The sequence below is a fragment of the Oncorhynchus mykiss genome, chromosome 8, assembly GCF_013265735.2.
Source record: "Oncorhynchus mykiss isolate Arlee chromosome 8, USDA_OmykA_1.1, whole genome shotgun sequence".
Taxonomy (NCBI): domain Eukaryota; kingdom Metazoa; phylum Chordata; class Actinopteri; order Salmoniformes; family Salmonidae; genus Oncorhynchus; species Oncorhynchus mykiss.
The window spans coordinates 51,518,943-51,546,936 of NC_048572.1; the positions used below are offsets into that span (position 1 = coordinate 51,518,943).

At 41.2% G+C, this 27,994-nt stretch overlaps 1 protein-coding gene across 1 annotated transcript; it reads right to left on the reverse strand.

Annotated features, from left to right (window-relative positions):
* Nucleotides 1-6,324: 6,324 nt before the first annotated feature.
* On the reverse strand, nt 6,325-27,992 carry LOC110530051 (NACHT, LRR and PYD domains-containing protein 3). Its single transcript, XM_021612831.2, has 9 exons — nt 27,209-27,992; nt 22,831-23,114; nt 22,362-22,550; nt 15,528-17,394; nt 13,299-13,469; nt 12,826-12,999; nt 10,920-11,084; nt 10,679-10,722; nt 6,325-8,129 (listed from the first exon to the last, which is right to left on the reverse strand). Exons 2-9 carry the CDS (start codon nt 23,096-23,098, stop codon nt 7,597-7,599), a joined length of 3,411 nt encoding a protein of 1,136 aa, XP_021468506.2. The 5' UTR covers nt 23,099-23,114; nt 27,209-27,992; the 3' UTR covers nt 6,325-7,596.
* Nucleotides 27,993-27,994: the final 2 nt, after the last annotated feature.

A 27,994-nucleotide genomic window follows, 5' to 3' on the forward strand; every position in this document is an offset into this window, starting at 1 on the left:
CAGTTTTGTCTTGAAGAATGGGCAAAAATCCCAATGGCTAGATGTGCCAAGCTTATAGAGACATACCCCAAGTGACTTGCAGCTGTAATTGCTGCAAAAGGTGGCTCTACAAAGTTTTGACTTTGGGGGGTGAATAGGTATGTACACAAGTTTTCTGTTTTTTTTGTTGTTTTATTTCTTGTTTGTTTCACAATAAATATTTTTCATCCTCAAAGTGTTAGGCATGTTGTGTAAATCAAATAATACAAACCCCCCAAAACTCACATTTTAATTCCAGGTTGTAAGGCAACAAAATAGGAAAAATGCCAAGGGAGGGAATACCTTCGCAAGCCACTGTAGATCCACGGTAACTGTTTTGTAACAGCCTATACGACGTATCCATATCTGACTAATCAGATTCATCTTTGGAGTCACAGTTCCGGCACACATATATTGCCTGGCCTGGGGCACACTTCACCTCGCACACTTCCCCCAAGTCTCCTTTGGACGGCTGTTTGAAAAATGGCTCCACACAGACGAGGCTGAAGCACTCCTCTTCGTCTGATGACTCTTATACGATTTTTAGCTGCCGCCTTGTTCTTTGCGGATCCAGATTTAGCTTCAGTTCCCGTTTCTTCGGAAACACCCTTTTGCTACATTGTGCCTTATTCCTTTCCATTTCTAGTGCCTGCTTCACTGGTGTGTTGGTTAGAATTCCTGTTTTAGCGCCATTTTCTTCCTTTTGCAAGCTGGTTTTTCAGGGGCTAGCTTTTGCATATGGCCATAGGTCCTCTGGAGTTGGTAGTCCAATGGCATGGTGCTAGCATAAGAACTGGGCAGGTCTGTGTCTGAGCTCATGCTAGGCAGGGCTGGAATACTGTTGGGGCCTGGCAGGGCTGGAATAGTGTTGGGGCCTGGCAGGTTCTTACTGGGGCCTGGCAGGTTGCTGCTGGGGCCTAGTAGGGTTGGGTTCTGAATAGGGCGATCTGTAACATAGGATGGGGCAAACTCGGTTTCCAGAAATACATCCCTGTTGTAATGCTGTACCCCAGCCACCCTGAATGTTCAAGGGGGTTGCAGCCAGACGATTGGCGATTGCCACAATAAATTGCCCTAACCCTAAATTGACATTGTCTTCCTGGGATTGTTCCTCATCCAGGCATCACACGAGGTGTTGATGTGCCTCTTTAGTGGCCCGTAGACAGACCTGTCTAAGGGTTGAAGCCAATGAGAATAATGGGGTGGGAATGACAGCATAATTATGCCATTTTCTTTGGCATAATTGAGTCCATCAACGGACAGATGAGACTTGTGGTTTTGTCCAAAAGGAGTAAACAGGGCTTCTCCTTTGAGCACTTCGTATGCTCAACGCAATGTTTCAGGAAGTCAACAAAGTGCACATCTTTCATCCACCCAGACCCTCCATTGCTTCCAGGTGGCCCGTGGATCAGGAAATGATCGCGGAAGTTGATACGGGAATATAAAATATGGAGTTATACTATTCCCTGTGACTGAGACAGCACAGGCCAGTGTGACGAAGGTTCCCCTTTCAGCGGAGGTCAGTGACCCTACTTGTTTGAATCCACGTCTGCCCACCACTTTGTCAGTTTTATGTACAGTGGTCACCCCAGTTTCATCAACATTCCATATGTCTCCTGGTCCAAATTAATATCTCTGTAGCATTTCTGCTACATTTTCGAAGAAAGCATTAACATTTTCTCTGAAGCTACTTGCCCTGGCAAGGCTAGTTGCCTCTGGCTTTCTCAGCATCGGCGTAGGGTGCCGCTTTTTTAAGAAGCCTGTCAACCACTCCGAGCTGGCCTTTTCTTCTTCTGCCCACATTGGCGCGAACTTCAGCTGGTGTGCCACAGCTAACTGGTAGGCAAGTCTTTTGACCTCACTTGGCGATAGACCAAAATGAATGTCAGCTGACCTAGTAATATACTGAACAAGCTGCATCTCCAAATCCAGTGAAAAAACCTGCCATGGCTTTGAATAGACAACCACTGTTGTTGGCATGGCTGTCTGACTTTCAACTTCTTCTCTGGTAACCTTTTGACAATACCGAGGCAGAGTACGGTAATTTATGTCAAAATCCTTCGCTGAACTCCTGATTGATTTGTTCTGCAACTTCACCTGCCTCACTGCCTTTAACATTATGCCAGGTGGTGTGCTGCCATTCTTTCTTTTTATAATTTCTAACCTTTCTTTCCTTCCTTCCTTCAAAAACACATTTCCTCATTGCAATTACATTCATTACAGGCTTATTACGCCCACCTCAATGTCTACTATCCTTGTTGCCACAATGCAATTCATAACAGCACACTAAATTCATGTGTGTGTGTGTGTATATACTGTCTCATACAGTAGGCATGTAGAGTTAGTAGATACACACACACACACCAGAGCCTGTCTTGTGTAGTCCAGGGATATGTCTGCTGCTCTAAACTATACGTGTATATATAATAATCCATTTACAGTTACATTTAATACTATTATCAGAGCTGATTACACTTTCGCAATGTTTTTTGAGCATGTTCTCTGTGTCTATGTATAACATGGCAAGTTGTCACATGTGAAGACTTGCCCCAAGGACATGGAGACAACTTGCCCCAAACTCACATGTGTGCTAATGTTGGCTAAATCTCTCAAGGTTAGCTCAGCATAGGACTGCAGCTAAAGTATCAAAATACACATTATTGTCTCAGTGCAAAATTATAATTTTGAACATTCATACAACGTTTTATTTCATAAAATGTAAAGGGACAATTGTTTTACTTTTGAAGGGGAACATTTTGAAACTTGTGCTCACCTCAGATTAGAGTGACCTTGACCACAAGTGAACAGGAAGTTGAGCATAGAACTTGTAGTCATGCAAAGTAGCTATTTGATTTGAGATAGAGCCTCTAGTGTTGGAGGTATGAACAGTTTGTATGACCAACTTACCTCGCTCTCCCCTATGCAACGGCCTGAGAGACATAAATCAATCATTGAAAGAACTTGTTGATTGTGTCAAAAATGTGAGACAAATTCTGGTGCAATGTAAATGTGTTTTCCTTTTCAATTTGATTACAATATTTGGAAGAACAGATACAGTGGGGAGAACAAGTATTTGATACGCTGCCGATTTTGCAGGTTTTCCTACTTACAAAGCATGTAGAGGTCTGTAATTTTTTTAATCATAGGTACACTTCAACTGTGAGAGATGGAATCTAAAACAAAAATCCAGAAAATCACATTGTATGATCTTTAAGTAATTCATTTCCATTTTATTGCATGACATAAGTATTTGATCACCTACCAACCAGTAAGAATTCCAGCTGTCACAGACCTGTTAGTTTTTCTTTAAGAAGCCCTCCTGTTCTCCACTCATTACCTGTATTAACTGCACCTGTTTGAACTCGTTACCTGTATAAAAGACACCTGTCCACACACTCAATCAAACAGACTTCAACCTCTCCACAATGGCCAAGACCAGAGAGGGTGTAAGGACATCAGGGATAAAATTGTAGACCTGCACAAGGCTGGGATGGGCTACAGGACAATAGGCAAGCAGCTTGGTGAGAAGGCAACAACTGTTGGCGCAATTATTAGAAAATGGAAGAAGTTCAAGATGACGGTCAATCACCCTCGGTCTGGGGCTCCATGCAAGATCTCACCTCATGGGGCATCAATGATCATGAGGAAGGTGAGGGATCAGCCCAGAACTACACGGCAGGACCTGGTCAATGACCTGAAGAGAGCTGGGACCACAGTCTCAAAGAAAACCATTAGTAACACACTACTCCGTCATGGATTAAAATGCTGCAGCGCACGCAAGGTCCCCCTGCTCAAGCCAGCGCATGTCCAGGCCCGTCTGAAGTTTGCCATTGACCATCTGAATGATCCAGAGGAGGAATGGGAGAAGGTCATGTGGTCTGATGAGACAAAAATAGAGCTTTTTTGTCTAAACTCCACTCGCTGTGTTTGGAGGAAGAAGAAGGATGAGTACAACCCCAAGAACACCATCCCAACCGTGAAGCATGGAGGTGGAAACATCATTCTTTGGGGATGCTTTTCTGCAAAGGGGGCAGGACGACTGCACCGTATTGAGGGGAGGATGGATGGGGCCATATATCACGAGATCTTGGCCAACAACCTCCTTCCCTCAGTAAGAGCATTGAAGATGGGTCGTGGCTGGGTCTTCTAGCATGACAACGACCCGAAACACACAGCCAGGGCAACTAAGGAGTGACTCCGTAAGAAGCATCTCAAGGTCCTGGAGTGGCCTAGCCAGTCTCCAGACCTGAACCCAATAGAAAATCTTTGGAGGGAGCTGAAAGTCCGTATTGCCCAGCGACAGCCCCAAAACCTGAATGATCTGGAGAAGATCTGTATATAGGAGTGGGCCAAAATCTCTGCTGCAGTGTGTGCAAACCTGGTCAAGAACTACAGGAAATGTATGATCTCTGTAATTGCAAACAAAGGTTTCTGTACCAAATATTAAGTTCTGCTTTTCTGATGTATCAAATACTTCTGTCATGCAATAAAATGCAAATTAATTACTTAAAAATCATACAATGTGATTTTCTGGATTTTTTATTTTAGATTCTGTCTCTCACAGTTGAAGTGTACCTATGATAAAAATGACAGACCTCTACATGCTTTGTAAGTAGGAAAACCTGCAAAATTGGTAGTGTATCAAATAGTTGTTCTCCCCACTGTACCTATAACCGTTGTATGATATTGACTCTTGTCCTCAGTGCCAGAGCTATGGGTAGTGGGAAACACTCCCTGTGAGGCATGGGCTCATCAGGACTGGGTGGATCATTCAATGGAATGCGATTTTTGATTGCAATGTCGTGGAGCACACTGCAAGCCTGGACAATGTAGCAAACCTAAAAAGGAATTTGCAGGCTTTATTTCATTCAAGTAATGGCATGTGAAGGAATGTCACTTCAGAGGCAAACCTTGCTAGGCTGGTATTGCAGTGTGCCTCCTGTCCCAGACAAGCTCAGACAACATCCTTTCGGCAGGCCTATGGTGCTCTCCACTGTTCTTGTGCGTGGGCTTGCTTGTAACTTGCCTCTTGTTGGTTTGTGTGGAGTCATCCGCCATGTTTTCAATGGGTAGCCCCGGTCTCATGCAGTTATGAACACAACATTCCGATATTGTTTCCCAGTAGATGTCTAACATGGCAAATAAAACATGTCACTTACCAATAAGCCGTCTATCCTCAACAGCTCCTTCCTGGAGGTTAAGGCCGACTGAACTGTTCTGCACAATGAATGAATAATGTGTCCCACCTGGCCACTACCTTCAACAAAGCCCAATGTGAATCACAGATGACCCTGCATGTTGACGAAGTTGAATTTGTTCAATGATGGTGCTTTTATTGCGATGTGGGTGCAGTCAATTGCTCCAATGACATTGGGAAATTCAGCTACGGTATGGAAATCCCTTTTCACTCTGGCCTGTTGCACAGCAGTGTACGGAAACTGTATGTATTGTGGGGGTCAATGAAATAATGCCATGAAGGACTGCAGGCAATACTCTGCTCATGGTTGGTTGTGAAATGCCAGACCAATCCGCAATCTCCCGTTGGAATGTTCCAGTGGCCAGAAATCCCGGGGTGGAGAGGACTTGGCTATGCCCCGGGATGGCATTGGTGCATTTCGTCTCCCTTTCTAATACTGGAGAGAGTTGGTTGCAGAGATACAATAAAATATGCTTTGGAAAAAAAAATCTACTAATACGCCAAGCATCTCTCTCAGCACAAAAAAATCTGCATGTTCATTGAAAACCGGCTCCTTGCGTAATGCAGCTTGTGCCAGATCCTCCAGCAATGCTAGATTTGCCATTTTGGACCAAGTCACAATGCATCAGTGTTGCCTTTTTTTATATTCATATATTATATAACTAAATTGCCTCCAACCTTACATTCCACTCCAGGTTTAAATGGATTCATGTTTATGAATTCAATAGCACTCCTGAGAACTATTAGTAGCTTAAGTGTCTATAAAAGAAATGCATGAATAAACTATTAATGTATTATATTTTTCCTTTCATAGTTGATGATTTGGTCCAGCATGCCAAGCCTTTCTCCATTTGGTGGATGCTATTTCATTAGCAGTTTGACTTTTCTACCACAAGGTGCTGTGCGTACGCACGGTCAAGAGTGTGCGTCAACATTAAGCACACTTCTCAAGTGTAAGTACAATTTGATCAATCCCACACTTTGATTCGAAACGAACGCACGCGTGGTTTACCAATGTTTCTGTTCGGATGCAACATTGATAAATGAAGGCCCAGGTACCTTCTCCAGGATATATAAATGTAGTTCATATAAGAGTCAAACACTTCACATGGTGGTCAAACATGTCATAAAATACCTTTTTAATTCACATGATGGTCAAACATTTTTTTGTTGTAATACAAACACTCCCAATATCAAACTATAGGTTTTACTCTTCCATCAGGCTCAGTTCACTATTGGACATAGGCCTACTGTACTGTAGGCTAATATGTTATTGGGTTGACGATGTGTTAAATATCACATTTTAGTCATTTAGCAGAGGTTCTTATCCAGAGCTACTTACAGTAGTGCGTTCACACATTTTTCATACTGGTCCCCTGTGGGAGTCAAACCCACAACCCTGGCATTGCAAGTGCCAGGCTGTACCAACTGAACCAACACGGGATACATTCACAAGCTGGCGTGGACCAATGCCCTGGGTTTGTTGGATTAAACAAACATAATTTAAACAGATGTCCATTTTTTCCCTTTTCACATAATATACCTTTTTAGTATAGGAAAATCACAAAAAATGAATTGCTAAAAGGTATGCTTACGAAACTCCTGATGTTGCGGTCATATAAACTGTGGTGAGACAGTTACCATCTTCATTTGAGACCGTTTGCTACAGCAGGAAAAGATTCCTGCAGCAACAGGGAATGTGAATTGGGAAAGGTGAATTGAACATTTTTCTAGGGGTTGATGATATGTCAAATTCCAGACTTTAGAAGCCTCTTTAAAACTCACTACAAGTTCGCATTTTCTGCTGTGCAGTAAAATTCTCAGCAGCAAGTGATCAAATTAAGATCCTACACCTGTACATCTTTTCAGTTTATTTCAAGTGTGACATCTTCAAATAACATAATAGTATAATCACAGTGATCCCAGTATATACAGCGGCAACTGTTAGAATGACAGAATAAACAATACTTACACTCTTACAACAGTTAATATCAATAAATACTGAAATAATATCTCCAAGGGTCTCAAGTCTTTCAGATATAGTTTTTTGTTCGTCACTAGTGTTCTGAGTGTAACCAGTAGCACTACTTAAGAGTTGTAGCAGTCTGTCTGTGTATTTCTCTTACCAGTAACCGGTTGACTTTACTCTGTAGTTGGGTTGCAATCCTGGTGTCTGTAATATACTGTATCTCCAGTGTCATGTTGAATTTGTGATAATCCTTGACACAGATACCAAGTCCATGCCAAAAAAAGGTACCATGAAAATTCCATTCAGTGTAATTGAGTTCAAACAGAAGCAGAGTTTCACAAAACACTCTACGAATAACATTATTTACAAACGCCAATAATAACAAGAAAGCCGCTGTCCTAAAGCAAAGTTTTTACCTCAGAGTTACTGAGGAGCCACTCCCAACATAAAACCCTGGGTAGAGGGGCTCAGTGAATTTGGTGTGGAATGTGTGCAGGTGTGTCCGTATGTTAGAGGAGACTCTGCAGAAGGACAGAATGCCGGCCTGCCAGTCCAGATACACTCCTACTCTGTAGTAAGGGGAGGATTGGACAGGAAACTCAGTGCAGTTATTATTGTGCCAGGTGGTGTTGCTGTGATTAGAGGACTCCAAACTCCAAGACTTACGATTGTATCCAAGCACACAGTCTTTACGCCCTCCTGTCCTGCTGATTCCTTTATATGCCATTCCTATAACAGCCCATTCCCCATTCCAATCTGCCTCCCAGTAACAGGGGCCTGGCCCAGATAGACCCTCTCTACACAGCACCTGTTCGCAGTTCCCAAATCTCTCTGGGTGATCAGGATACCGCTGCTTCTCATCCACCCATGTCACCTTTCTGTTCCCCTCAGACAGAGAGAGGCGTCTGTGTGCTGTGTTTGGGTCCAGTGTGAGATTACGTGCATCTGAATGGGGAGATGAAGACATAACTGATCACATTTCATCAAATTATCCAACAATTGGGGGGGAGCAACTAAGAAAAAAACTCCAAAGCTTAAATGTCCAAGTTGGCTGGACTTAAAATGTAGAAAAATATCGAGATGACATGGAATACTCCATTAACTCAATGATTTTTTTTTTTGTTGCTAAATGTTGGTTGAATTAAACAATTGTTGTCTGAACTTAAATATCGAACATTTTCGTTCTAACAGTAATGGCGAGTTAAGTTTGCTGAGACCAACTTAAAATATTGTTGGCCTAAAATACATATTTCCTAGTGTGAATTTCAGGAAGTTACATTTTACTTAATTGTATTACTTGTCAGGGACCGGTTTACAATTAAAGCATACATTTCAGAGGCTGAAATTATGCATTAAAACCAGATATAGCTAAAAAAAAAATGTATTTGTTCTCCCCATTAGTGAGATTGTTTATACCTGTTTCATCTGGTCTGTGATTCATATAAGCATATCCAAATTAACTCACTGTCTGGTCCATCAACTGGATCATGACTGAAACTAGAAAGGAGTCAAAGTGGAACATTCCAACAGTCCCATGAGCAAATCAATTTAACTTTTCCCCAACTATCCACAATGTTTTGGTCAACCTAAAATATGAATTTCATAAAATACAAAAAGTTGGGTAAATCAAAGAGGCTGTGGAACTAGTTACAAAATCTTTTTGAGTTGGGCCACCTCAGTTATTTTTGTTTTTTTTACAGTGTATGATTATCTATCATGCCCAGTGGTGTAGCGGAGGTTAAAACGCACATAAACACCGTTAACCCACCTTTTTACTCACCCGAACGGCGATCATCGTTTACCTACTTATTGTTTTGGCACTACATCCCTGATCCTACCTCCATTATCAAAGTTTGAATTTGTGGGACATTTTCACGCTGGGAGAAATTTTACAGCGTGACGTCACAGTCAGAACGATTGGGAACTATTCCACGCTGGGAAGATTTTTACATGGGACAGGGTGTCATGTAAAAATCTTCCGCGCATGAAGTAGTTCCCAATCGGTCTGATTGTGACGTCATGCGGTAAGATTTTCTCCCAGCGTGAAAATGTTCCCAGTTCAATAACTGCTGAGCTCGTGAGGATATTTCTCTCACACCCTCCCTCGATCTCGAAAAAGTGTTTTGCGGGCACGAAGCATTCGCTTCACACATCTGATTATTGACTCTACAGTTATTATGCAATTACTGATTGCCATTAGGCTACAATGGTTTGTTGAGCAATTACGAAAACCATTGCCATCAGAACCTATCCTATTTTTAAGACACGCTGATATTGTCTATAGTGAAACATTGCATACAAAATAGCATAAGAAAACACTTGGAATATATAATACAAACACTTAAATCCATAATGGGCTACATAACATTTCTACTCTTGATGGGAAAACTGTATTGTGCAAAAAAAAGTAATATGACTTTGAATAGCCATTAAATAATTTAAGCGCACCCTCTCCCTCCCCTACCAGAGGACCTGAGCCCTGGGACCATGCCTCAGGACTACCTGGCCTGATGACTCCTTGCTGTCCCCGGGCCACCTGGTCGTGCTGCTGCTCCAGTTTCAACGGTTCTGCCTGCGGCTATGGAATCCTGACCTGTTCACTGGATGTGCTATCTTGTCCCAGACTTGCTGTTTTCGACTCTCTCTCTCTCTCTCTACCGCACCTGCTGTCTCTAACTCTGAACACTCGGCTATGAAAAGCCAACTGACATTTACTCCTGAGGTGCTGACCTGTTGCACCCTCTACAACCACTGTGGTTTATTATTATTTGACCATGCTGGTCATCTATGAACATCTTGGCCATGTACTGTTATAATCTCAACCCGGCACAGCCAGAAGAGGACTGGCCACCCCTCAGAGCCTGGTTCTTCTCTAGGTTTCTTCCTAGGTTCCTGCCTTTCAAAGGAGTTTTTCCTAGCCACTGTGCTTCTACATCTGCATTGCTTGCTGTTTGGGGTTTAAAGCTGGGTTTCTGTATAGCACTTTGACATTGGCTGATGTAAAAAGGGCTTTATAAATACATTTGATTGATACAGTGGGCTATTTAGCCTATATTCTGGAATAACTTTCAGCACTGGGCAGCTCCTGTGATGACAGTTACGTTTCACTTTGTAGCGAGTGCACTGCATGTTGTTTTGGGAAACGGGTATGACATCTTCGGACGTTATTGTTTTTACAATGCATCGTTTGAAATTAGTCTCACGAGTGTTTTAATCTTTATCGGGAAACCAGCCCTGATCATTTGAACATGTCTTTTCATGGCTTTGAGGGGAAAAAAATATTCCATCATTTATATATCTCTTAGTGTCCAGGAAAAAAAATGTAGTAGGTCTACAACATAGATGGCTGTCTTTCACTTCACTTTGACCAGTTAAAATGTTTTATTCAGATGTTTTCTGAGCTGATGGACACAAGTGTACAAAATAAAATTATACACTTCTGTTATGGACATGAATGGGATAAAAGTTTATTCATCCCAGCAATCAACACTCACATTTAATTTGACCTGGTTGGGTTGCGAAATCTCCAGATCCCATGCTGTAGGAAAAACAAAACAAATGAATAACATGCACACACACAAATACACACAAATTAATGCAAGCATGTGCATTATGGACACTGCAGCAGAGACAAAGAAAGAGCTTTAAACACAACTTCACTAACTTATCTGGTCTGTTCCCACACTGGTTACTGGATGTTTGGCTACCAATAAATGAGAAAATGGTACAACATACTTGAGTTTCTCCAGTTTACAGCAGGGATCCTCTAATATAGCAGAGAGCAGATTCACTCCTGAGTGATTGTAGCTCAAGTCCAGCTCTCTCAGGTGTGAGGGGTTTGACCTCAGAGCTGAGGCCAGAGAAGCACAGCCTTTCTTTGCGACTCCACAGAATGACAACCTGCAAGAGTTTATCATGAGTTCACATCCTCTAGTGGAGAAAATGGTAGCTGTGTATGTCTTCCTCAATCACTTAAAATGTGACATTTGTATTTTTTTTTTTAAATACATGGTAAAAAAAAATATTATTAAATACATTAGAATTTAATAAATATTGCATCTTAATTTATGACAATCTTCTTTATGCAATTCGGTACATGGCATTTGGAAAGTATTCAAATCCCTTCCCTTTTTCCACATTTTGTTACGTTACAGCCTTATTCTAAAATTGATTAAATAAAACCGTTTTCCTCAATCTACACACAATACCCCATAAGTTTTTTTTGTGTGCAGGTTTACTACAAATAAAAAACAGATACCTTATTTACATAAGTATTCAGACCCTTTGCTATGAGACTTGAAATTGAGCTCCGGTGCATTCTGTTTCCATTGAGCATCCTTTATGTTTCTACAACTTGATTGGAGTCCACATGTGGTAAATTCAATTGATTGGACATGATTTGGAAAGGCACACACCTGTCTATATAAGCCCCCACAGTTGATAGTGCATGTCAGAGCAAAAACCAAGCCAGGATTGTGTCGAGAGACAGATATGGGGACGGGTAACAACATTTCTGCAGCATTAAATGTCCCCAAGAACACCGTGGCCTCCATCACTCTTTAAATGGAAGAAGTTTGGAACCACCAAAACTCTTCCTAGAGCTGGCCGCCCGGCCAAACTGAGCAATTGGGGGGAGAAGGGCCTTGGTCAGGGAGGTGACCAAGAACCCGATGGTCCCTCTGACAAAGCTCCAGAGTTCCTCTGTGTAGATGGAAGAACCTTCCAGAAGGATAACCATCTCTGCAGCACTCCACCTATCAGGCCTTTATGGTAGAGTGGCCAGACGGAAACTGCTCCTCAGTAAAAAGGCACATGACAGCCCGCTTGGAATTCGCCAAAAGGCACCTAAAGAACTCTCAGACCATGAAAAACAAGATTATCTGGACTGATGATACCAAGATTGAACTATTTGGCCTGAATGCTAAGCATCACGTCTGGAAGAAACCTGGCACCATCCCTACTGTGAAACATGGGTGGTGGCAGCATCATGCTGTGGGGATGTTTTTCAGCGGCAGGGACTAGAAGACTAGTCAGGATCGAGGGAAAGATGAACGGAGCAAAGTACAGAGAGATCCTTGATGAAAACCTGCTCCAGAGCGCTCAGGACCTCAGACTCGGGCGAAGGTTCACCTTCCAACAGGACAACAACCCTAAGCACACGTCCAAGACAAAGCAGGAGTGACTTTGGGACAAGTTTCTGAAAGTCCTTGAGCGGCCCAGCCTGATCCCAGACTTGAACACGACCAAACATCTCTGGAGAGACCTGAAAATAGCTGTGCAGCGATGCGCGCCCCCCCCCCCATCCTCTCAAACCAGCTTGAGAGGATCTACAGAGAAAAATGTGAGAAACTCCCCAAATACAGGTGTGTCAAGGGTCTGAATACTTATGTAAATGTGATATTTCCGTTTTTTATTTTCTACTTTTGCTAACATTTCAAAACCTGTTTTTGCTTTGTTATTATGGGGTATTGTGTGTAGATTTGATTAGGGAAAAATACTATTTAATCCATTTTAGAATAAGGCTGATACGTAACAAAAATGTAGAAAAAGTTTCAATTCAGCTGACATATTAGTCCGATATTGTCCTCTATACATACGGTTGATAACATAAGAACTAGTTAACTAATGCAGGAATACTGACCTCAGTGTCTCAAGTTTACAGTGTGGACTCTCCAGTCCCGCTGAGAGCAGTTCTGCTCCTGAATTCCGCAGGTCATTGTCACTCAGGTCCAGCTCTCTCAGGTTTGAAGAGTTTGACATTAGAACTGAGGCCAGATAAGCACAGCCTTTCGCTGTGACTCCACAAAATGACAACCTGCAGAGTGTATCATGAGTTTAAAATAGTTTAGTAGTGAAAGTGGGAAATGGAAGCTTTGTATGTCTTCCTCAATCTCTTAAAATATGATAATTATTGATCACATTATTACATATAAGTAATACAATTGTATACTGTACAATATATTTGAAATCAATCTTTCTCTTATGTAGTTAAGTAGCCTAACTATGACATTTCAATTTGGCTGAGGTCAAACACATTAGTCTGATATTGTTGAAAGGGGAATAAATGTGGATTTGAAGAACTATCCAAATGTGAACTAATACAGGAAAACTAACCTGAGTGTCTCAAGTTTACAGTGCGAATTATCCAGTCCAACAGCGAGCAGCTTCACTCCTGAATCTGTCAGCAGGTTGTTGTCACTCAGGTCCAGCTCTCTCAGGTGGGAGAAGTTGAGAGCTGAGGCTAAAGCTTCACAGCATCTCTCTGTGAGGTTACATCCATTCAGCCTATGAAAGGTAAAAAATACTCATTTATCACAGTTACACAAATCTAGTGAACAAGTAGCTTATATTTTGATAAAATTGGGAAAATAATGACCATTGGAAAGTTTAATTCCAAAACGCTATATATCCATTTGATTTTTAGATTTGATTTGATTGTTTAAAGAAATTATGAGAGTGGTGTTTTTTTCCCCACTATCTAATCATTGTTGTTCAATGACAGAAATGTATTTGTTTAAACTCTATCAGATAGACAAATCATGTTTTTTTGGCAAAATGCTACAGTGGCTTCAGAAAGTATTCACACCCCTGGATTTTTTCCACATTTTGTTGTGTTACAGCCTGAATTTAAAATGGATTAAATGTAGATTTTTTTGGGGTCACTGGCCTACACACACACACACACACACACACAATACCCCATGATGTCGAAGTGGAATTATGTTTTTAGAAAGTTTTACAAATTAATAAATGAAAAGCTGAAATGTCTTGAGTCAATAAGTATTCAGCCCCTTTGTTATGGCAAACCTAAATAAGTTCAGGAGTAAAAAAATGCTTAACAAGTCACATAAGTTGCATGGACTCACTCTGTGTGCAATAATATTGTTTAGCATTATTTTTGAATGACTACCTCATCTCTGTACCCCACACATACAATTATCTGTAAGGTCCCTCAGTCGAGCACTGAATTTCAAACGGATTCAACCACAACAACCAGGGAGGTTTTCCAACGCCTTGCAAAAAACGGCACCAATTGGTTGATGGGTAAAAAGAAAACATTGGAGAGAAAAAAGCAGCCATTTACTATCCCTTTGAGCATGGTGAAGTTATACATTACACTTTGGATGGTGTATCAATACACCCAGTCACCACAAAGATACATGCGTTCTTCCTAACTCAGTTGCCGGAGAGGGAGGAAACTGAGGCCAAAGGTGACTTTAAAACAGTTAGAGTTTAATGGTTGTGATAGGAGGAAACTGAGGATGGATCAACAACATTGTAGTTACTCCACAATACTAACCTAATTGACAGTGAGAAGAAGGAAGCCTGTACAGAATAAAAAATATTCCACTCTCCATATTTTCAAGCTTAGTGGTGGCAGCATTATGGTATGGGTTTTGCGGACAGGGAAGTTTTGCAGGATAAAACATAAACGGAATGAAGCTAAGCACAGGCTAAATCCGAGAGGAAAAGCTGGTTGTCTGCTTTCCACTAGACACTGAGATCAATTCACCTTTCAACAGGACAATAACCTAAAACACAAGGCCAAATTTACACGGGGGTTGCTTATCAAGAAGACCGTGAGTGTTCCTTGAGTGGCTGAGTATTTTTTTACTTAAATCTACTTGAAAATCTATGGAAAGAGCTTGAAGAATTTTGAAAATAATAAATGGGCAAATGTTGCACAATCCAGGTGTGGAAAATTCTTACCCAGAAAGACTCACAAGCTGTAATTGCTGCCAAAGGTGCTTTTACAAACTATTGACTTAGGGGTGTGAATACTTATATAAATACTTGTATTTTATTTTTAATAAATGTGCACAGGCTAAATCTGCTAGGATTTAGCCTGTGCTTAGCTCTATTCCGTTTCTTTCCGTTGTGGACCCCAGGAAGAGTAGCTGAGTAGAAAATGGGGATCTTAATAAATACCAAAAAAATATAAAATATTTCAAAAAGCATATTTTCATGCTTTCTGTAAAACATTTACATTTTTACATTTTAGTCATTTAGCAGATGCTCTTATTCAGAGTGACTTGCAACAAGTGCATTCATCTTAAGACCACATGGAATGGAATGTTTGTATCCTGTATGATTGACTATACAGTCAAACATACAGGTCACGAACATTCCATTCCATCTAAACAATGGATATCTAAAATCTATGAATGAAAAATTTGAGAACAGTAATATTTTCCACACACATTAAGGTACCCATAAGCAATCATTGATGACAAAAACACATGTGAAATTGGTGGATATAGCATTTTGGAAATAAACTCTTCACATGTATAATATAATTGCATTTTGACTGACCATTTTTAATATAGTATGTTTTCAACTCACAGAGATGTTCTGGAGGTTTTGACGACTGGCAACAGTCTCAGAAGCCCCTTTTCTGATCTGGAGTATTTCTTCAGATCAAACACAACCAGCTCCTCTTCTGAAGTCAACAAAACAAAGACCAGAGCTGACCACTGTGCAGGTGAGAGTTCTTCTCTGGAGACATTTCCTGAGCTCAGGTAGTTTTGGATCTCCTTCACCAGTGAATGGTCATTTAGTTCATTTAGACAGTGGAACAGATTGATGCACTTCTCTGGAGAGTGATTTTTTCTGATCTTCCTCTTTATGTACTTGACTGTTTTCTCATGGCACTGAGAGCTGCTTCTCGTGCTCCTTGTCGGTGTCAGTAGGCCGTGTAAGTGAGACTGATTGGACTCTAGTGAGAGGCCCAGAAGGAAGCGGAGGAACAGGTCCAGGTGTCCATTCTTACCCCGTAAGGCTTTATCCACAGCACTCTTGTGAAAGGTGAAGGCAGATTTGAATGTAAACTTCCTAAGAATGTTTCTGATGGTGGAAAGTTCTTTGTTCATTAGGTTTACATTGTTGTTGTTGAATGATAAAAAGACATACAACGCAGCCAGAAACTCCTGGATGCTCAGATGCACAAAGCAGTACACCTTCTCCTGGAACGGCCCATAATCCTCTCTGAAGAGCTGTGTTAACACTCCCAAGCGAACCGAAGCTTCTCTGGCACTAATGCCAAACTCTTGCAGATCTGACTCATAGAAAATTAGGTTGCCATTTTTTAGCTGTTGAAAAGCCAGTTTTCCAAGTGCCATAATGCTCTCTTTATCCCAGTGTGGCTCTCCCTCGCCTTTCTCATTATATTTCTCATTCATCTGTTTAGCATGAAACACCAGTAAACCAAGGAATAATTGAGTCAGAGTCTTTGGTATTTCTCCATTCGTATCTGTGCTCAATATGCGCTCCAGAACTGTAGCTGCGATCCAACAGAAGACTGGTATGTGGCACATGATGTGGAGACTCCTTGATGTCTTAATGTGTGAGATGATTCTGTTTGCCAGATTCTCATCACTGAACCTCTTCCTGAAGTACTCCTCCTTCTGTGGGTCATTGAACCCTCGTACTTCTGTCACCTGGTCAACACACCCAGAAGGAATCTGATTGGATGCTGCAGGTCTGGAGGTTATCCAGAGGCGAGCAGAGGGAAGCAGATTCCCATTGATGAGGGATTTCAGAAGCACATCCACTAAGGTTGGCTCTGTAGCTTTATCCCAGCTATCATTCTTCTTGTAGTCTAGAGGCAATCGACACTCATCTAGACCATCAAGGACAAATAGAACTTTGTACCTGCTCTCATTGTAGTTTGGGTTTCCTGAGTCTTGTAATTTTGTGAAAACCTGATAGAGAAATTCCTTCTCAATCACTTTTGCCTCTCTGATGCATTCATGAACAAGATCCACTAAACTCAGCATTTTCTTCCGCACCAAATTTAGCTCTCGAAAAGGCAGTGAAAATATGAACTGGATATCTTGATTTGCTTTTCCTTCAGCCCAGTCCAAAATGAACTTAAGTACAGAGAATGTTTTTCCAATGCCAGCGACTCCCTTTGTCAGCACAGTTCTGGTAGGTTTGTCTTGTCCAGTTACAAATGTAAAGATGTTATTGCATTCGATCAACCTTTCTTCTGTCGCTGCTGGTGTGATGGATGCGATCTCAATCTGTCTTACCTCGTGTTCATTATTGACCTCTTCACTTCCACCCTCTGTGATGTAGAGTTCTGTGTAGATCTTATTGAGAAGTGTTTTCTTTCCCTGTTTTGGCACCCCCTCAAATACATGCTGAATCTTCTCCTTCAGTTTGTATTGGAATTTACGCCGGTACTTCTCAACATCTTCATACGAAGGACCTGACAATGGATATACAATTACAGTTTAAGATTAGGTATAATCAAGGTTTGATTGTATTTAGCGACTAAATTATTAGTCCCTCTGATTTTGCGAAGCCAAAGAGGTGTTTATTTTAATAAAGTTATTGTTTAAGTGGCTTAATAATTGAACAGTGCACAAAAATTGCGACTGTGATTCCTGAAATGCAGCGCTTGTTGGAGTATTTTTTTAAATGTATTCTGAAATTATACTTCAGTTGCATTGTTTGCTAGCTGGTTAGCTAGCTCATTGGCCACAATTGGAAAATCTTGCTAACGCTAGCTAGCAAGTTAATATAACTTATTCTCTCGATGTATGTTAGCCAGATAAGTTCGTTGTATCTGAATATAACTCAACTGCTGTCAACATCAGAATAAGATTTGCAAGCACTAGTTAGGTCCAGAAGTGGTTAACAGCTTTGACTGAATGCTGACAGTGCATTCAGAGCCATCCAGTGGCTAGCCAAACTACAGAATTGTGTGTTGTAACGTAACTAAATTTCGGGAGGAAAGACCACACATGAAACAATTTACATTTCCTCCCCTTTTGACAATCAAACAATTTAGAAATCCTTGTCAGGGCTGGACTACCCCATTTGGGGCCCCCGGACACAGACCTCCAGGGCCCCCCCCTTTTAGGAAAACATATACAGTGGGGCAAAAAAGTATTTAGTCAGCCACCAATTGTTAAAGTTCTCCCACTTAAAAAGATGAGAGGCCTGTAATTTATCATAGGTACACTTCAACTATGATAGACAAAATGAGAAAAAAAATCCAGAAAATCACATTGTAGGATTTTTTATTAATTTATTTGCAAATTATGGTGGACAACTTTTGTTATTGACCAAATACTTATTTATCTCAATACTTTGTTATATACCCTTTGTTGGCAATGACAGAGGTCAAACGTTTTCTGTAAGTCTTCACAAGGTTTTCACACACTGTTGCTGGTATTTTGGCCCATTCCTCCATGCAGATCTCCTCTAGAGCAGTGATGTTTTGGGGCTGTTGCTGGGCAACACAGACTTTCAACTACCTCCAAAGATTTTCTATGGCCTTGAGATCTGGAGACTGGCTAGGCCACTCCAGGACCTTGAAATTCTTCTTAGGGAGCCGCTCCTTCGTTGCCTGGGCGGTGTGTTTGAGATCATTGTCATGCTGAAAGACCCAGCCACGTTTCATCTTCAATGCCCTTGCTGATGGAAGGAGGTTTTCACTCAAAATCTCACAATACATGGCCCCATTCATTCTTTTCTTTACACGGATCAGTCGTCCTGGTCCCTTTGCAAAAAAAACAGCCCCAAAGCATGATGTTTCCACCCCCATGCTTCACAGTAGGTAAGGTGTTCTTTGGATGCAACTCAGCATTCTTTGTCCTCCACACACGACGATTTAAGTTTTTACCAAAAAGTTATATTTTGAGATCCCCAGATCGAGGGAGATTATCAGTGGTCTTGTATGTCTTCCATTTCCAAATAATTACTCCCACAGTTGATTTCTTCAAACCAAGCTGCTTACCTATTGCAGATTCAGTCTTCCCAGCCTGGTGCAGGTCTACAATTTTGTTTCTGTTGTCCTTTGACAGCTCTTTGGTCTTGGCCATAGTGGAGTTTGGAGTGTGACTGTTTGAGGTTGTGGACAGGTGTCTTTTATACTGATAACAAGTTCAAACAGGTGCCATTAATACAGGTAACGAGTGGAGGACAGAGGAGACTCTTAAAGAAGAAGTTACTGGTCTGTGAGAGCCAGAAATCTTGCTAGTTTGTCGGTGACCAAATACTTACTTTCCACCATAATTTGCAAATAAATTCATAAAAAATCCTACAATGTGATTTTCTGGATTTTTTCCTCTAATTTTGTCTGTCATAGTTGAAGTGTACCTATGATGAAAATTACAGGCCTCATCTTTTTAAGCGGGAGAACTTGCACAATTGGTGGCTGACTAAATACTTTTTTGCCCCACTGTATTTATTTGGAAAACAGCTAACTTCCTTCATTTCAACATATTTTGCAAAAATGTGCAGTTTATAAAGTTACAGTGCCTTGCGAAAGTATTCGGCCCCCTTGAACTTTGCGACCTTTTGCCACATTTCAGGCTTCAAACATAAAGATATAAAACTGTATTTTTTTGTGAAGAATCAACAACAAGTGGGACACAATCATGAAGTGGAACGACATTTATTGGATATTTCAAACTTTTTTAACAAATCACAAACTGAAAAATTGGGCGTGCAAAATTATTCAGCCCCCTTAAGTTAATACTTTGTAGCGCCACCTTTTGCTGCGATTACAGCTGTAAGTCGCTTGGGGTATGTCTCTATCAGTTTTGCACATCGAGAGACTGACATTTTTTCCCATTCCTCCTTGCAAAACAGCTCGAGCTCAGTGAGGTTGGATGGAGAGCATTTGTGAACAGCAGTTTTCAGTTCTTTCCACAGATTCTCGATTGGATTCAGGTCTGGACTTTGACTTGGCCATTCTAACACCTGGATATGTTTATTTTTGAACCATTCCATTGTAGATTTTGCTTTATGTTTTGGATCATTGTCTTGTTGGAAGACAAATCTCCGTCCCAGTCTCAGGTCTTTTGCAGACTCCATCAGGTTTTCTTCCAGAATGGTCCTGTATTTGTCTCCATCCATCTTCCCATCAATTTTAACCATCTTCCCTGTCCCTGCTGAAGAAAAGCAGGCCCAAACTATGATGCTGCCACCACCATGTTTGACAGTGGGGATGGTGTGAGCTGTGTTGCTTTTACGCCAAACATAACGTTTTGCATTGTTGCCAAAAAGTTCAATTTTGGTTTCATCTGACCAGAGCACCTTCTTCCACATGTTTGGTGTGTCTCCCAGGTGGCTTGTGGCAAACTTTAAACAACACACCCAATTTTTCAGTTTTTGATTTGTTAAAGAAGTTTGAAATATCCAATAAATGTCGTTCCACTTCATGATTGTGTCCCACTTGTTGTTGATTCTTCACAAAAAAATACAGTTTTATATCTTTATGTTTGAAGCCTGAAATGTGGCAAAAGGTCGCAAAGTTCAAGGGGGCCGAATACTTTAGCAAGGCACTGTATTCTACACATTTTGTAATGAGGCTAAGATTTTATTTGCAGTTTTAAAGCTAATGTGTTTTATAGCTCATCTCATTCTATTCATGTTTTGCCATAGGCCTGAGAGACATTTTTGCATCTGGCACGTCCGCGGCTCCTTTTCAAGAGTGCACCAGCATGCTCTCCCGAGCGCATTTCTCTACTATTCACGGCCCTTCCCCGAACGCACCAGCACATCTCCCGGGCACACGCAAGCCGCATGCCCTGCTCCTCGGTGGACCCGAGAGGCCAGGCCGCCTACCATTGCAGCGGAGTCTCGGCTATTCATCCATCGTTGGTCAAGTAAATCATCTTGATGCAGAATCTAATCTGTTCTAAGAATTTCTCACCACAATCCCATATTCTCTTTCATATTAATGTTTGATAAAAGCTCTGCTGTTTTGCACATTTCATTATGCCATTCATTTAAGTATTGTCCAGGGTCACATTTACAACAGCCCACATGAGGGCAGCCACATATTGTTGGATTATGCTAATTTCAGCCAATCATATATTGTCCACCATACTATTTAGACTCAGACTGGCATTCTGCCATCATTATGTCCTGCCATTGTTTTTCTGTCTCTTGTTATCTTGCTCTATCCCTCCATTTTCTTCCACTAAACTACTTCTCCCTCTTTCCCATTGGTTTACTATAGCTGCCCTTCCTACCCGGTGATACAACTACATCCACCTCCCCGCATGTTGCCCACCAACCTGGGAGACACCATGCTCCCGAGGTCCACCATGATGTCATTCCCTGCCACCTCCACTGCTGTATAGTCATTCCACAACCACCAACTCAGCCCAAACCAGCTCCGGACATGGTTTCTCACTCCACAGATTACAACCTGTCATCCAACACAGAGTTCACGTCCCTGCAGCTTCCCGATGCCCCAGTAGTACGACTCTCCCTGAACCGAACCTCCCAGCTTCAGCTGCTTACATCCACAACACCGCCAAGCCACCATACAACACAGCAACTTCCTCTGCCCCACTGTCCCAACCATCTCCTTTTTTGGCTGCAGTCCACCAGCAAATCATGCAGCAAAACCTCCACGTACCAAAGCTTCCCTGATCTTCGGCCATTGTCGGGATTCCTACCAGGATTCCCTTGCATGACACAGTCACCATTCATACCCAAGCCCACGGTTCCGCCACAACCAGATGCTATCGCAGTCCGACAATCTCATACGATCATACTGACGTCCTCACATCACATCGGATTAGCCATGACGCGTTTCTCCAATCAAATCGTTTGCTCAATCTACACGTCTCCGAACTCATTCCTCTGACAGTGCAAATTGGATACCAAAAATTGCAAATTGCCTTCCAAAATGTCAGAATTGTCGCAGCAGAGCAAATCATTTTGCCCGCAAATGTATTTTTAAAAAACGCTGCGAAATCCTGGAGGGACTGATTTATTATTAAGGACAGAATACAAGCTTCAGATGCGTGGGGCCAAAAGAAACTGTAATCCATGGTTTGGTTTTCTATAACAGCCACTACAAACTTCAGCTAACTTTAGCCACCGCTAGTTATACATCAATGGAAGTGATTTGGCCATGAAATTATTAACAGGCACTGCATACCCCTATCACTCCCATAGATATTGTCGTAGCAGTGGTGAAAGTTAGCTGAAGTTTGTAGTGGCTGTTTAAAGAGAATTGAAGCATACATTTAAAAAAATCCTAGCCCATAGTTCCTCACCCTGGAAGCAGTCTATCTAATATTAAATTGTAAAATACAACCCTTTAATGCGACATTCTGGGAATACAAACATTTTTTTTTTTTTAAATGAGAAGACATATAGTTGTATTGAATGCCTCTCTCCATAGTGAGATTTTATGTTATTTACCATCATCTGTAGAGTTAACAGTAGTGAGTTTATGTTCCTTAACATGGTCTCCAGGCTCAGTGTGGTTGGAGAGATCTGCAGAAGCATCCTGAACATCCTGAACTGGTACGGTGCTTGTGTTCAGGTTGGGCCTGGTTGGTGTGGCTGATACTCCTGCTGTGGCTTGGTGTTCTGTCCCTGACATTGGAACTAGATAAAACAAAAATGTATATGCATTGATGTATTGACCAGTCAAGGGAGGTCTGCATTTGTTTTATTTTGGAGGGACTAAATAATGTATGATAAAGTGTTCCTCCAAAGAAAGGGGTAGTGGGGGTGCAATTAAAGAAAATATATTCCCCTCCTTAAATAACTCTTAGTCGGCAAACACGTCTGGTTTCAATCAAATGTGCATTTTAGAATGATTCATGAATGATTCTCAAGCATACAGTATGAATCCTGAGCTATTTTTAGTCTGTCTTTAACTTACCAGCTAGATCATTCCGTTTAATCTTTTGCAGAATATGGTGTGTCATCTCCAGAGCACCAGCTTCCCTATAGGTATGCACCATCTGATCCACTGTGTCCTCTCTTTTAGCATTTTCCAGCCTGCTAACTGGGATGGGAGATGAGCCACCCGAAACAGGCTGCTTCAGGTACCACTGAAATGACTTCAACTCCTCACTGGTCAGTTGTTGTAGAATAGCTAGCAACCGCTCTGGGACAGGTGTGGGTGGAGCAGGTGATGAGGTGTCCATTTTAGATCACTTGACACTATTAAGCAACAGAACAAGTAAAATGTGTATATAACGTTCACACAAAACACAACACTAGGCCCCTGTCAATTGTGTTAATCTGCTGTTGATACGGCATTATTGGAGGACAGAATAGTTTGGGGGAGCATGTCTTTGGCAATTGAATGAGGGGCGCTATTTAAAAATGGGGATGGATAGCCAACTTGAACAATCTAAATTAAGTATGCAGCAGTGGCGGTTGGTGCCATTTTTTGGGGGGATCATGGCCTTATTTCTATTACAGCATATTGGATGACTATCATTTACATTTACTTATCATTTATTGAACTCATTAGCCTGAATGCCAAGCGTCATGTCTGGAGGAAACCTGGCACCATTCCTACTGTGAAGCATGGTGGTGGCAGCATCATGCTGTGGGAATGTTTTTCAGCGGCAGGGACTGGGAGACTAGTCGGGATTGAGGGAAAGATGAACGGAGCAAAGTACAGAGAGATCCTTGATGAAAACCTGCTCCAGAGCAGTGTCACCTTCCACCTGGACAACGGCCCTAAGCACACAGCCAAGACAACACAGGAGTGGCTTTGGGACAAGCCTATGAATGTCCTTGAGTTGCCCAGCCAGAGCCCGGATTTGAACCCGATCTAACATCTCTGGAGAGACCTGAAGATAGCTGTGCAGCGACGCTCACCATCGAACCTGACAGAGCTTGAGAGGATCTGCAGAGATGCATCAGAGAAACTGCCCACATACAGGTGTGCCAAACTTGTAGCGTCATACCTAAGAAGACTCAAGGCTATAATCTCTGCTAAAGATGCTTCAACAAAGTACTGAGTAAAGTGTCTGAATACTTTTTGTTTTACATTTGCAAGTGTTTAAAAAATAATAATTAAATTGGGTATTGTGTATAGATTGATGAAGATTTATTCATCAGTCCCCTGGGAATGCACAGTACCCAGAGGATGACAGAAACTAGCTGTCCTCCGGTTACACCATGGTGCTACCCCAGAGAGTACTGTTGAGGCTACTGAAAACCTTCATTGCAAAACAGTATGTTTTAATCAATTATTTGAGGAGGTGAATATATACTTAAAGTGTTATAATAACCATGTATATCTCTCTCGAACAAGGGGACTTTTATCAAAATATTTGGCTATATACACTAACGGTCAAAAGTTGACACTATTCTACATTGTAGAATAATAGTGAAGACATCACAACTATGAAATAACACATATGGAATCATGTAGTAACCAAAAAAGTGTTAGAACATTTGTTTATTTTAGATTCTTCAAAGAGCCACCCTTTGCCTTGATGACAGCTTTGCACACTCTTGGTATTCTCTCAACCAGCTTCACCTGGAATGCTTTTCCAACAGTCTTGAAGGAGTTCCCACGTATGCTGAGCACTTGTTGGCTGCTTTTCCTTCATTCTGCGGTCCGACTCATCCCAAAACCATCTCAATTTGGTTTATTTGGGCTGCAATTGTGGAGGCCAGGTCATCTGATACAGCACTCCATCACTCGCCTTCTTGGTAAAATAGCCCTTACACAGCCTGGAGGTGTGTTGGGTCATTGTCCTGTTGAAAAAATAAAGATAGTCCCACTAAGCGCAAACCAGATGGGATGGTGTTTGAATTCTAAATAAATCACAAACAATGTCACCAGCAAGCACCCCCACACCATAACACCTCCTTCTCCATGCTTTATGGTAGAAAATACACATGCGGAGATCATCCGTTCACCCACACTGCGTCTCACAAAGACACGCCGGTTGGAACCAAAAATCCCCAATTTGGACTCCAGATCAAAGGACACATTTCCACTGGTCTAATGTCCATTGCTTGTGTTTCTTAGCCCAAGCAAGTCTCTTCTTCTTGTTGGTGTCCTTTAGTGGTGGTTTCTTTGCAGGAATTCAACCATGAAGGCCTGATTCACAGTCTCTTCTGAACAGTTGACGTTGAGATGTGTTACTTGAACTCTGAAGCATTTATTTGGGCTGCAATTTGAGGCTGGTAACTCTAATGAACTTATCCTTTGCAGCAGAGGTAACTCTGGGTCTTCCATTCATGTTGCGGTCCTCATGAGAGCCAGTTTCATCATAGCGCTTGATGGGTTTTGCGACTGCACTTGCAGAAACGTTCAAAGTTCTTGAAATGTTCCGTATTGACTGACCTTCATGTCTTAAAAGTAATAATGGACTGTCGTTTCTCTTTGCTTATTTGAGCTGTTCTTGCCATAATATGGACTTAGCCCTATTTTGGTAAAATACCATCTTCTGTATACCCCCCTACCTTGTCACAACACAAGTGATTGGCTCAAACGCATTAAGAAGGAAAGAGTTTCCACAAATTAACTTAAGAAGGCACACCCGTTAATTTAAATGCATTCCAGGTTACTACCTCATGAAAGCTGGTTGAGAAAATGCCAAGAGTGTGCAAAGCTGTAATCAAGGCAAAGGGTGGCTATTGATTTGTTTAACACTTTTTTGGTTACTACATGATTCCATATGTGTTATTTCATAGTTTGTCTTCACTATTATTCTCCAATGTAGAAAATAGTAAAAATAAAGAAAAACCCTTGAAAGAGTAGGTGTTCTAAAACTTTTGACCGGTAGTTTATATAGCCAAAATATATTGATAAAAGTCCCCTTGTCCGAGAGAGACTTACATGGTTATTAAAAAATACTAAGTATATATTCAAGCCGCCAAATAATTGATTAAAACACACTGTTTTGAAATGAAGGTTTACAGTAGCCTTAACCGCACTCTCTGGGGTAGCACCATGGTATAGCCGGAGGACAGCTAGTTTCCGTCATCCTCTGGGTACCGTGCATTTGGAAAGTATTCAGACCCCTTGACTTTTTACACATTTTGTTACGTTACAACCTTATCCTAAAATGGACCAAAAAAATATATTTCATCAATCTACACACAATACCCGATAAATTAAAAACATTTTTGCAAATGTAAAAATAATATATCAACTTTACATAGGTATTCAGACACTTTACTCAGTACTTTGTTGAAGCATCTTTGGCAGAGATTACAGCCACAAGTCTTCTTGGGTATGACGCTACAAGCTTGGCACACCTGTATGTGGGGAGTTTCTCTGATGCAGATCCTCACAAGTTCTGTCAGGTTCGATGGAGAGCGTCGCTGCACAGCAATTTTCAGGTCTCTCCAGAGATGTTCTAGCGAGTTCAAATCCGGGCTCTGTCTGGGCAACTCAAGGACATTCAGAGACTTGTCATAGTTTTTATGTTTTCACTATTATTCTACAATGTAGAAAATAGTTTACAAAATAAAGAAAAACCCTTGAATGAGTGGTGTTCTAAAACTTTTGAAAGGTAGTGTAGGTCAGACACTTCAGAACAAACTTCCTTTAGATTTTTTTTTTGTGGGGGGGACTATCTGTTGTTCCATGTAGTGAATCTGTTACTCAATGCGTTTGTATGGACTAAAAGCATTAATGCCCCCCCCCCCCCAAAAAAAAATATATTTTTTTTTTTACATTGTTACATTGTATACCACCCCCACCCGGCTTAGACAAAGCTTGGACTGTAATGGTTAACAGTTTAAGGAACAAAGAGTAACAAAGAGTAAGATGGTAAAATCCAGCTCTCACTTTAAGAAGCAGTACTACTCACCCTGAAATGGAACTCAACTACTGACAAACACTTGAATCGTATCATATTTAGCGGAAACATACCAGTTTTAGCTTTCAGGAATGGGGTCATATAGCTAATAGCCCAAACCGTTCAAATGCTAGGTCGCAGCCAGTGAAACTGAGAGGAATTCAAGGGGGTTTGGGGGATTTGTCCGCGATTTCGGGGCCATGGGGTGACGAACAAATAACACATATGTAAATGGGGTGACGAACAAATAACACATATGTAAAGCTCTGACTTTGACTTTCGATTGACTTACATCTAAAGTTAAAAATGTTCCATTCAGTAGTGGTTCACTTTCTTGTCAGGTAATATTGAGTAACCTTTTATTAAATCGGGGAAATGTGAGCAGGGTTCCACAATATGAATCAATAATATGTACAAATAAATATTTAAGTATTACCTCTGTCTTGCTCTGTTAAAATAGTAAAATTCAAGTTTACTTACTTCATTCTCTCTTCTCTTTAAAGCAGCATATTCTGCCTCGGTTCTCTAAAATAACCACACGGACAGGAAACTACTATAATCAGGAAGCTTTAAAGTTGCCTTGTCATGAGTTTTAGGGGGTTCTCACACTTGGTTCTATTCATCCAATTTTTGAGAACGTTATTAAGAGTATTTCTAATTTTCTTGATTTCTTGTCAGCCCATATGTAGGAGAGTTAAAAGGGTTATTCCATCAATCTTCAAATGATTAGAATAGTACACAACACAGAACAGAACAACCAGGTTGAGGATCAATGGCCCAAACCTGCGAACAGGAATATTCCAAGTTCAGACAGAAGGGTGGAGTCAGATCGTTATGATCACCAGGAACTTTAATTTTGGTTTCTCATTTCAATTGTTGCTCAACTAGTGCTGCTGGTTGATGTTAAATAGGCAGCTACAGTAACTGGATGATATTAACAACTTCGGTTTTTATTTCATTAAATGTATTTTATTTCATCTGGGTGCCTACGTTACCTACTAACACCCTGGTACTACCCGTAGCTCCCATTCTCATCAGTCCGAGAAAACACAGAAAGGTGTGTTGCAGATTACTCCTGTGTAGAAGTCCATAACGTGAAATAAATAAAGCATCCCAGGGTTAATGCTATAGGTACTGTTATAAGGGGGTGTGAGACTATTGAAACATGTAACGTTCATCGTTGTTATTGATATAGTTTTACAGTGCTAAAAAGTATTGCTATTGCTAGCTAGCACGCCTTTCTGTGGTGCAGATGGTTAGCAGAGC

Coding starts and splice junctions, on each gene's coding strand:
- LOC110530051 (XM_021612831.2), bottom strand. CDS start 23,098: ATGGACACCTCATCACCTGCTCCACCCACACCTGTCCCAGAGCGGTTG. Junction 11,085..12,825: donor TGTAAACTTGAGACACTGAG/GTCAGTATTCCT, acceptor AAACTCTTGCAG/GTTGTCATTCTGTGGAGTCG. Junction 8,130..10,678: donor CCAACCAGGTCAAATTAAAT/GTGAGTGTTGAT, acceptor CTCCCCATTCAG/ATGCACGTAATCTCACACTG.